The 12,040-nt window shown below is 28.8% G+C and overlaps 1 protein-coding gene across 3 annotated transcripts; it reads left to right on the top strand.

The window, feature by feature from the left end:
• The first annotated feature begins 4,784 nt into the window (after window positions 1–4,784).
• LOC100812740 (tRNA (guanine(37)-N1)-methyltransferase 2) lies at window positions 4,785–9,519 on the top strand. Of its 3 annotated transcripts, none has more exons than XM_006579674.4 (11): window positions 4,785–5,090; window positions 5,182–5,279; window positions 5,376–5,480; window positions 5,803–5,865; window positions 6,153–6,226; window positions 6,922–7,435; window positions 7,525–7,614; window positions 7,858–8,016; window positions 8,782–8,888; window positions 9,090–9,164; window positions 9,288–9,519. In XM_006579674.4, the coding sequence occupies exons 1-11, from the start codon at window positions 4,996–4,998 to the stop codon at window positions 9,345–9,347; spliced, it is 1,440 nt and encodes a 479-aa protein (XP_006579737.1). In that variant the 5' UTR covers window positions 4,785–4,995; the 3' UTR covers window positions 9,348–9,519. The 3 variants fall into 3 exon arrangements, with proteins under 3 accessions (XP_006579737.1, XP_006579736.1, XP_006579738.1); XM_006579673.4 differs by having other exon boundaries at window positions 7,525–7,644; window positions 9,288–9,492; XM_006579675.4 differs by lacking the exon at window positions 7,525–7,614.
• The last annotated feature ends 2,521 nt before the right edge of the window (window positions 9,520–12,040 follow it).

Raw genomic sequence — 12,040 nt, 5'->3', positions numbered from 1 at the left:
CATGTTACAAAAAATCAAGTGATTGAACATAAGTGATTAAAGTTGAATCATTTACATAATATTAATTTAATCCTTGACGAAAATAATTCTTGTTCAAAATTTATCTACCTAAGCTAAATTTTCATATCAATCAAAGTTTTTTTCTCCTTATGAACTGAAGAGTTAAAACAAACATCTTACCAAAATAAATTTACTCTCCAAGTTGAGTTTATAACTCCCAAATAAAAAATCAAACATAAGCTTAATCTTTACAAAAATAATACTAGCACTAAATTGGTGCATAAATATCTTTGAGCTACTTAGTATTTTTTTATATAATTGAGCTTTTTAATGTTAAGAAATGAATTATTTGTACACCAATTACATATTTTAAAATTAAATAAATATTTTTTCATATATTATTAATGTATAAATTTTTATTTTTTCAATTAAATATAAATCATCTTACATATGATTTTTTATAAAATTATTAGGAAAATCAATCATTCTATCATACATTATAATTTATGAAAAATGATCGTGTAAAAAGTATTTATACTATCAATAAAGCTAATTACATTTGATTTATTGTTGTTATTTATTATCAGTGTGGGACCTAGGTAGTAAACAAAGGATGCAAATGCATTTGGTGACCTTATGAAAACATAAAAATATATGTAGTTATTTTTTCTCTTAGCCTTATATATGGAGAATACTTTGATTATGTTTGACAAAATTAACTCAAAGTTAAAAAGTTAGCTCATTAAATTATAAATGTTTAGTAAAACTAGTTGTTGAAAAGTGTAAAGTGGTAGAAAAATAATAAATCATGATTTATTTTAAAAAGGTGATCAGAAAATTTGATAAATATACTAAGGATAAAAATGAAGAAAATATAAAAAAAGGTAGAAACTAACATTTTAAAAAATGCTACTTCAAGTAACATTTTTAAAAAACGTTGGAAGCTACTAAAAATTACTAAAAAAATTATTTACCAAATAGTCAAATAAGTTTTTCAAGCATGGCCTTTGTTAGGAGAGGAAAACTTACTTCATTGAACTCTAAGTCTCTTGACTTCCTGCTATAAAGATACCTTACTTTGAGAAAAAAAAATATCTAGTTATTTTTTCTATTTTTATAATTTGATCTCTATGCCTTTTAATAAAATTGTTTATTAATATTTAATATAAAATTATATATATATCAATGTTTTAATCTTTAAATAAATAAAAAACACATAATAATTCTAGTAAAAATGTAAAATAAAAAATAATCTATAGTATATACATAGGAGAATAAATTAAAAAATAAAAGTTCACACATGATTTTCTCACAAGTTTTGCTAATTAATTCTATTTCTAATTACAAAAACCAATGACTAATTAAGTTTATAATTTACTCATATAATCACAAATAGAGAAGAATAACTCAAATCACAATATTACCTACATCAACCAATTACTAAATTTGTTTCTAATTTACCCATATAATCACATATGGATTACCCTGACGATACAATTTAACATATTTGGATCATTAAGCTTGTGCCTGGTAGAGGTGGGGGGGGGGGGGGAGAGAAATATATAAGAAATATGGTGGATCTCACACCTTCTATGCTATACTTTAATTCAAATATTTATTTTTTATTTATATCTTTCCTGTTTTCATCCTCTCAACCAAACATACTATAAAAGTTAAGGGTATTATGGAAGATTCGATAAAAAAAATGTCTATGCTAATATCTATCCTAACCTATTACAAAACATAAACATGACACATTATTTTCAGGAGCAAGGAATATTGTTACCAACTCTATAGTTTGATGAGCAAGTTAATGATTATGTGATCTCAATGATTCTTGGAGATGAAACTATATTATTGGTTAATCAGTTCAAAAATAATGGTATATCTATAACTATTTTGATGGACACTAATATAAGAAGTAAAATATTAGTTTCTAGAATGAATTTGATAGATCTCGACTTACCCTTTAAATTTCATAGAAAATAATTTTCATTGATTTTATGTTTTGCAATGACAATTAACAAAAGTCAATGAAAATCTCTATATTTCATCTATCTTTCAAGGCTTGTTTTCACTCACATGTGAAAGTTTCTAGAGTAACATTTAGACAAAGTCTTAAGATTTTGATGTTAGATGATCATAAAGTATATACATCGACAAAGAATCTATAGTCTATACAAGAATGTTTTCTAAGAAAAATATTGACACATGACACTTTTTAGAGTTATAAATCATTAATTCTTTGTTCATTTTAATTTTAAATAAAAATATTGATTTATGGTTAATGAGTACCAATTCAAATGACATAATTAAATTAAATTAATGATTAATTGATTATAATCAATTAATTTATAATTATCATAGTCTAATTTTATAATAGACTAATATACTTTTTTTAGGAGAAATAAACTAATATACTATAGATACTATTTTTATAACGTTCAAATTAAATCAATTAAAAAGTTATGAACAGAAAAAAAAATAGAAAAGTCATTTTCAATAAATAATTATTAAATAAATTGGTAGATATATAATCACGCGATCACATATGTCCTTTTAAATCTCTATTTCTCACTAATTCTATACCAGGAGAAGAGATTGAACAAATTATAATTAAATTTATTACAGTCACTAATTGATAAAGACATACGTGTTTCAGATCTACTAATTGATTTTTTATATTTGTAAATTGTTCTTTCATTTTTTTCTCTCTTTTTGTAATCTAATAGAAAAATGATAGATCTAATTTCTTCCTTTCTTTTAATAATTTTGTTGTCAAAACTGACCAGGAGCTTTCTTAATTGGCCATGCAACTAAGCATTGGTTACATTTTTTTCTTTCTTATTTGTCCAATGCTTCTCATTGCCAATTTATTTTAATTAATAATTTTTAATGGTTTCATAGGGTGTTATAGAAATCTTAGGATTTACTTCATGTAACCTTTTTTTTAAAGAAAAAATGACTCTTTTCGAAGGATTTAAGAATGTGCGATTGACAAACACATTTATCTTGCTATGCGATCTGATTATTTTTTTGTGTGACAAAATTATTTGTTGTCATATGCCTAAGAGTAAAATAGTTTAATGACTACTTAGAATATTTAAACTTATTTGTTTATGATACAAATGTAAGATTTTTATTATTTATTCAAAGGCTTGAAGCCATCCGTAAAGAATTTATTAAATATGCATGTTGAAGCTTTCAAATGAGAATAATATAACGTTAGGTATTAATTGAAGTAATTAAATTGTTTAATTACCATAATTTGAATTAAACATTTTTTTTATTCATTTCATTATTCATTATTAGTTAAAAAAGAGACACTTGAGTCTTTATATTTATTTTTTAAAAAGAAAAAAAACAGTTAAAGAAAACAATGCTAGCAATTTCTTTTAGGAAAAATGGTAACATTTACATCTTAAAGGTTTATGAAAAAATAAAAATAATCATATATATTAAACGGTAATTTAGGAATAAAAAATATGTATAGCAAATAAGATAATTGTCTTTATTAATAATTAGAGGTAATAATTAAATAATTTTAAGTAATACTCATTTTTATCAACGTTAATATTCAAATTGTGGTAATTTAATTACTTTAACTAAAAGCAAACACGATCATTTAGTTTCTTCATCATAATAATTTTTTGCAATAATTTTTTAAAAATTTAGAGAAAAAAATTATTAAATTAAAAGTGATGAATTGAATTTTAAAGAAAAAAGAAAAGTCATAATACATGATAAAATTTAACATAATATAAAATACTAATCATAATTTCGAGTTTTATTTTTATTTTCCTCAATAATTTAAAATTTGTTATTATTTATAGTCCATAACAAATCTTTACATATTAAAATTTTGAATAATTATAGCATTGTTCACAAACCAACTTATATAGTTTAAGTTTTAATATATATTAAAAAATATTGTTTCATAAAAATATTCTGTTAAATCTATTTTTTTAAGTGGAAACTCTCACTCTAGATTGATTGATATATTTTACAATATTTTAATTAATAATTTTTCAAGCGTGCAATTATTTTTTATTTCTCTCATTTATTATATTTTAAAAACCATAGTCTACTAGATATATAATCAACTATATATATAATAGATAATAATTATTAATAATTAAAAATGTTATACTTTATAATTCATGGTTAAAATAAAAAGAATTAATTATAAATATTTCTAATATAAATTGAAGAAAATATTTTATAGTAATGTTCATATTCATAAACAATGTTTACCCATCTATGACATGGGTCATACACTCTAATATGATTTATAAAGAAGTATTTGACAATGTATAAATAAAAATATCGTTAACTTTTGACTCATTAAAACAATAGGATGTTTTCTTCCTTTTTTTTTTTATTCTCATTTATATTTGTCTATGTTCATCCATTATACTATTCAAATCTATCTTCAAATCATTTTGTTTTATAAGTTCATAAAATATACATTTTAAGCTATAAAAAGTTATAAATATGTTAAATTTATAATGATATAATAGGCACGGATTTTAGTTTATTATAATATGTGTATTAAAATTGCATTTAAGATATCATATAGGATATTCAATAGTAAAGGTTTAATATATTAAATAAAATTTTGCCAACAAAAAAGTTTAAACATCAGATAATTTCTAATACAAAGTTTAATAAAACTAAATTTATAGGTATAAACTATTTTATAAAAAATATCAAAAACAATATTGGGTCATCGACTCTAGTGTAAAATCCAAAATATTAAAAGAAAATTAAAAATTAAAGAAGGCTATCTGCTGCAGTATAGCACGACAGGGACAGGATTTTGAGACGTCTTCTGTTTTTGTTTGAATCAAAAACCCTAAACCGCTAAACAACTCTCATTCTTCACTTCTTCCTCTGTTGGAATCAAAATCGACCGTTGACAAGTCGGCTTCATTCGAAATCCCCTTCTCCGTTTGGTATCGCCGCCGTCATTAAGCTCCGACAGTGTTCAATTCAATGTTGGACGAGAGCAAGTTCGAGGTACACTTCAAACTGTGGGCCCTTCGAATCCCTTGCCAACATTGCAAGCTCGCCACGCGAATCCTCAACGGGTTACTACTTCTCTCTATCTTTTCTATTCACTCACCCTTTTTTTTTTCCTCTTTCTGTTTTAACTAACTAAACCTTTCATTCATTCTACAGTTACTTGCTTGACAAGCCCCGAGTTAAACCCATCACCGAGGACCCAACCTGTGACAAAAACCGTTACCTTATACTCTCCGACAATGTTCACAATCAAGGTATGTGTGTCTCAGCTTTTGCTTCTGTAGAAGAATATCTTTCTTTCAGCGGAAATTCTTATTTTTTACTTGATTTGAATTGGTGGTTGAGGGCAGATTTATCTGATATTCCAAAACAAAAGCTAGATGAGCTCAAGGGCTTGTGTGAGATTGAAGTTGTGCCCTATTCTTTGACTTTAGGGTATTCTTACTGGAGTGCAGGTGAGTAACAGTTTTGTTCTCTTAAACCATAATGCAGATGCTGCCTTTCACTTGTTTTTTTTTTTTATGTTTATGAAACAGTTGCTTCAAAATGTTTGTAGCAGCTCTGATAAAAAATTTACATTCTTTACTTATAAAAGAAATAAAAGAAAATTATAGCCGTCTTATTATTTGCCCAAGTGGATGTCTCTATTATGCTGAGTTAGTATTCGGTTGCAACATTAGTTAGAAGCATTCTTTTTATAATGACTCATTTATTTCCTTTTCCTACATTGTGCTTTCCTCCATTCTAAATTATTGTAATTTGTATTTGTGTCTGTAGATCATGTGCTGAAGCAGATACTGCCTACTGGAGTGGAGGTGCCTTCATCCTTTGAAACAATTGTTAAGTATTTAGATTTAGAATTTATGATCATTTTGTAAGTGGCATCTGACCTGTGTTATTTTATGTGGCTCTTTCTGGGTTCTAAATATTTTTTTTTCTTTTTTAACTGTTACAAATATAATTGAATGCATATGGTTTGTTAATTCATTAATTATGATTTCTTCAAAGTGGAGTAGTGAGCCTTCTCAGTTTGGTGCATTGGAATATGTGTTTTTCCGTTTGACAAGCTTCTAACTGCAATCCAAACAGCCACTGATGGTAAACTAACTTCCATCCTACTTATGCAGGTCAAATTGCCCATTTAAACCTACATGATGAGTTACTTCCCCACAAAGATGTTATTGCAAAGGTTATTTATGATGTATGTATGACTACATCGAGGTTTAAGTTTTATTTTCAATCTTTTTTCTTAAAAAAGAAGCTTTCTTTGTCTATTTATTGCTGCTATGAAATGCACTAATCTTGTTTACTTGTCAGATACAGAAGATGTGATGCTTGTCTTCACTGAATTCTTTCCTTTTAATTGATTTTGGTTTGCAATAGTCAGCATTACATCATTCTCTTTTTGGGCATATAACATAACTATTGCTGCAGTATAAAACATTTACCCTTCTAAATTCCTGTTTTGGATGGGTTTGGGTTATTCGGTGCATCTGTAGAATTTCCTTGTTATCTTTATTTTTTATTCTTGTATTTTCAGTATTAACAAAATTTTGCTTGTAAGGAGCTTGGTCTCCGGTCTCCCAATTTCTACTCTAATTATGAGTTTCTATTGGATCTATTTGACACTGCTTCCTCATTTTAGTACTATGTTACTGGCATGCACATCTGTGTTAGTTTATGCATGCTTGAATTGAAGGAAAATGGATGATTTTATCACTTATTCTACAGACTAAGAGGTTATGTTCTTCATTTATGTTTGAATAACATGCCCTTCACATTGCTATGAAGATGTCCATTTGAAGATTCGTTTATGAATTCTATCTTTAAACTGTTAAGCGTACTGTATTATACATGTTCTTCCTATTAATTTTCATGTTTTCACTATTCTTGCAGAAAAATTATCCAAGAATCAAAACTATTGTTAATAAAGTTGGAACCATTACAAATGAATTTCGTGTGCCAGAGTTTGAAATTTTAGCAGGAGAGCATAATATGATTACAGAAGTGAAGCAATATGGTGCCACTTTTAGGCTTGATTACAGCTTGGTTTATTGGAATTCGAGATTGGAACATGAACACAAAAGGTTAGTCTCAATGTTCCAAGCTGGAGAGACCATTTGTGACATGTTTGCTGGTATTGGTCCTTTTGCCATTCCTGCAGCACAGAAAGGATGCATAGTCTATGCAAATGATTTAAATCCTGATAGCATTCACTATCTGAGGATTAATGCCAAAATCAATAAGGTTGGTGATTGCATTTATGCATACAACATGGATGCTAGAAAATTCATCTCCCAGATGATGGAAGTGCCAAATACTGAGGTCACATTAGAAAACTCACATGAAGTCCCTATTTTGGATACACGAGACAATGCTGAATCAAATTCTAAAAATGAGTTGCTAACTGGTAATCCTTTATGGTAAACAACTACAAGCATCTTAATTATGATATGAGAAAATGTTCCTTAGTAATTAATACTAATATTCCTATTGTAGTTGATACAAAAGACCTAGGAGATAGCAATAATAGTGGGTTAGAGGATGTAAACGGTTCAACGAGGCACACTGCTACATCTGTAATTGCTGGTAAAAGATCTTCTACTAGTTATCATGAAGGTATTCTACAGACTGCAATATCACATCAGGCTGTCACTAGATGTAGCTGTTACTTGATCTTCTAGCTTGTCAAAGATTTTACAATTTTAGTTATAGATTTAAAAGACGTAAAACCTTTTTGTATAATAGTCCCCATCTTCTAAGAAAACAATTGCAACATTGATAACAAACTGTAAGGTTGAAAGTAGAATTACAGTCGTTTTCATTTGACAGGGAATGGAGAGGCTCATGGAACTGACATCCTTGAAGGTGGTAGGAGAAAAGGAAGCGCAAACAAAAGAATGAGAGGCTCTGAAATCTCTGTCACAAAAACTTGGGAACATGTTGATCATGTAATAATGAACCTACCTGCATCTGCTGTTCAGTTTCTAGGTACAACATCATTTGATATAATGTGCCTTTTTCTTTTTACAAATCATGTGGCCTTATTCTCTTGGTTGAAACCCTTATGTTTTTTCCTCCTATTAGGATTTAGGAGTATTTGAGCATGTTCCTTTGCTTAGTATATTAAAACTGTAGGCAGTTTCTCTTCCACCCCTAGGTTGGTGAGCAGCTGATACAGGGCCCTTTTCGAGTAATGGAGAACTCCACAGAAAATTAGGAAGAGGAAGGGAAATGGGAATCTAAACTGAATTCATTCATTTTCTACTTTTCATAGAACAATACAAGGGATATATAGCTGCTTGATGCAATAACAGAATCCTAACAAACTCAATTCTAGAACCTACCTCTCATATTATCTATATCTATTATTATTAAAAGACAACACTATTAATACTCTATTGGGCCTAACATAAGAATTGGGTGGTAACAGCAGCTCTACTGTTTTAAGTGAATTTAGATTGATATACATTTTAACATGTATATTTTTTATAATCAATTTTGGTGAGAGTTTTTTTTTATCTTGCTTCATTTTGTGAGGGATGGATCCATTGACTATCTGGCTGAGGCCTAACTTGATTTTATTTAATGAGCTAGCTATCCATTAAAGACTTTGTTTCGTAGCATTTTGTTTGTTATGTGTTCTACAATGTGGTTGAATGTATGCAGATTCATTTACAATACTTTTTTTTTTATAATTTTATTACCATTTTAAGATTTATAGACAGATATCTGACTCAAGATATGCCCTGCCAGATGCATTCAGGGGATTAATCCAGAAGAAATATTGGAAAGGATGTCTACCATGGATTCACTGCTATTGCTTCATTAGGGCAACTGAAACTCCTGAGACTATAATAGCTGTGAGTTCATTCTGCTGATAGTGTTTCACGTTTCTTTTTTCTATGTTATTAAGGTTAGAATATCAATGACTTTGCTGTTTGTTGGTTTTTACAATCTTCCATCCATCAGCCTTAGGTACCTAGATTTTTGTAAGCTATTTGGATATAGACAAAAATGTGTGTATTTTATTTGTTGATTGTTCATTGAACTATATCTTGCAGGTAGCAGAATCTGCTTTAGACGCTCATATACAAGACTCAAGATTTCATAGGGTTAGGGATGTGGCTCCAAACAAGGTATCAGTTATTCGTCACTTTTTAGATCATTTTGGTAACTAATCATTCTTCCAGTTTATTTGTAGAACACCATAACTTCTACAATCCCTTACTCATGGCTTTTGCTTTTTACTTACTGTGCAGGCAATGTTTTGTTTAAGCTTCAGGTTGCCAGAAGCATGCCTTAAAGAAGATTGTCCATAACATTGTCCTTGGTGATGCTGAAGGGAAGTTAGATTTGTATTATACTACCTTAGTCTTCAGGGTTTGACAGGGGTGCATTGATGGATTCAGACATTCAGTGCCATGTGACAAATTTAACGGAATGAATAGGCCATGTTCATTGAAACTATATAATGGTATTCATTCTTCTTGAGATGCATTGCATTCCTATACTTATGTTTCAAAGCAAAAAGTGGCCACTTGATTTTAAAGCTGCGGTTAGTACATTCTTTGGAATTATACACAATGAACAATACTTTTTTGTATCATGCAGTGTATGGATTATTCTACCAACCACTACTCTACTAAAGTACTAACTTAGATTGTGGACCAAGCACAAAATCTACCAACAAAGTTGAAATTTTTTGGCCAAGCACAAAATCAAGCAAAACAACACTATTTAAGAACGCTAGAGATTTTAGGTAGATCATGATCTGCACATAGTTCAGTTCATCTTCGTCATGATGGGATTCAGGTCATATCAAACCAGCTACGGATTCAGTATCGTATAAATAAATAAAAATTGGAAATTTCTATCAGAATTATTTAATGTAATTAATATATTATAAGAAATATTTGTTATTTACTTTTAAATTTTAGTATTACTTTTTATCGGAAAAAGGGGGTTTAGTACAGGAGTTAGGAGTAATACAATCTTAAATGATATCATGTCTCTTCTTTCGGCAAAAAGGACTATATATTATTAAATACGACAGTGGTATATATTTCTGGGTCCCTCGAGTACAGTGACTTGATTACTAATTATCTGTATAGCAAACGGATTTTTAGAGAGACAATTTACTTCATTAATCTCTATATTTCAATAGAGATAAATCTCTTGTTGATTAGGAAAAACCTTTAAGAACTAAAAAAAAAAAAAAAAGAAACACTAGAATCAATCATTCAATTGTAATCTATTTAAAGGATTAGATTTCGAACCAGGTCAAAGGTCTCCTCAAAATGGTGATTTTGATTGTTTGAAAGTAAAGTGATAAAAAGAAAGGATAAAAAAGGGTGAGAGGACTTAGTGGAGGATTACAATAGACAAGTGGATTAGTTTATGAGCGGTTTATCTGCTTAGTCTGTTTAATCAGAAGATCCAATACAAATTTCATGCTTGCTTTGCAAACAATCGTTCATCCGTTGGAACTGAAAAATACCGTGTCATGTTGAGAAAACAAAAAACAAAAGAAACATCCCAATTAGACATCTTAGCCAAGGAATCTAGTTGCTTTTTTTTAAGGAGAACTTATTTGCTGCTTGCTGTTTTGATGATTGAAAACTATGCTGATTTGCAATTAATTCGTCCAAAAGTTATGCACGATACTCAATTTATAACTTAGTACTAGTATCCACGTAAAAGTGTATAGAAGCACTGTTTAATTTTCATCAGATTTAGCGAAAACGTTTATATGTTGTTCAATTTTACATCATAAAAAAGTTTGATAACAATTTTTATTATAAAATATGTTACATGGCTGAATAACTATAACATAGTTTAAATGTAATCTCAATTTATTATAATGTAGAAAAAAATCTAGCTATAATCAAATCAAGCACTACAACTCTATTTGATTTTTTAAGTTAATAACGATGCATCTACACTTAAATTTTAGTAAATTAAAATTAAAATATAATACATTTTGAATTAACTAGGTGAACACATTACTATTTTTAAAGTCTTGTTCATAAAACAAAAGCTTTTGTCCACCATTTTGAATGTCTTAATCATAAAACAATAACTGAAAAACTAGAATGCCTCATGTGAGGATAACTTTTGACTATTTAATTTTCCAGATTTGGGAAGTGCTGTTGCTCTTTGTAATACAAAATGGAGTCCTTAGAACGTACTCCCCTTTTATTAAAGCAGAAGGCTACGCTTTACTAAAAGATGTATACAAAGGATAATAGGATTAAGAGTACACGTAAATTGAAGGTGGAAAGCTATAGAATTGACCGCCCTGTCTCTCTTCTATTTTAGTCAATTATTATTTATATTTATCGAAATCTGGAGTTGACTGATTTCATACGTCGGACGGTAGGTATTAGGAGAACACAGGAAGACCTGCAAAACAAAAAATGTGAGTGAGAGAATGGAATGAAAATGGTAAGATACAATCTGATATTTGTAACGTGGGATAGGAGCTTTGGGTTTGTAGAAGTTGTTACAATGTTGAAATAATTCTTGTAAATAATAATTCCTAACTTGTAAATAATAGTTAGTAGATAAATCATAACTTATTATTAGATGATTCATAACTTGTAGATAATATTTAATAGATAATTCATTACTTATATCTAATGGATTATAGATAATCCATCACTAATAAATAAGTATGTACCTACAACTTGATAAAGAAATAATAACATTATCTTTAAGATTCAAATATATAAATATTTATTTGTTAATAATCTGTGGGTCCAGTAGCTGAGAGCTACTAAGGGAGCTGCACGCTCTGATGTTAGAACTGACGCACACATTCTAGTGTCATGTCAATTTTGTGGATCACGGACAATACAGTAGTGAATGTGTTGTCCCCAACTAAAGTGTTTTGTGTCCCCATTTTGCATGCGCTTCCATTTTGATAGCAACAACACTACAGTTGAGTACGTTAGCATAGTGAGGGCACTAAGTTGGACAGTTCACCAAAAACTAAACAAGCATGCCTTATAGT

Source organism: Glycine max, chromosome 5 (assembly GCF_000004515.6).
Source record: "Glycine max cultivar Williams 82 chromosome 5, Glycine_max_v4.0, whole genome shotgun sequence".
Lineage (NCBI taxonomy): Eukaryota > Viridiplantae > Streptophyta > Magnoliopsida > Fabales > Fabaceae > Glycine > Glycine max.
Note: the sequence above shows the minus strand (reverse complement) of the source record. Positions and strands in the feature narration are given on the sequence as shown.

What these genes read in the sequence shown, in the direction of transcription:
- LOC100812740 (XM_006579673.4), top strand. Translation starts at nt 4,996, where the DNA reads ATGTTGGACGAGAGCAAGTTCGAGGTACACTTCAAACTGTGGGCCCTT. An exon ending in TTCATCCTTTGAAACAATTG is followed by an intron (nt 5,866 to 6,152) that starts TTAAGTATTTAG and finishes CTACTTATGCAG; the next exon opens with GTCAAATTGCCCATTTAAAC. An exon ending in TTGCAAAGGTTATTTATGAT is followed by an intron (nt 6,227 to 6,921) that starts GTATGTATGACT and finishes CTATTCTTGCAG; the next exon opens with AAAAATTATCCAAGAATCAA.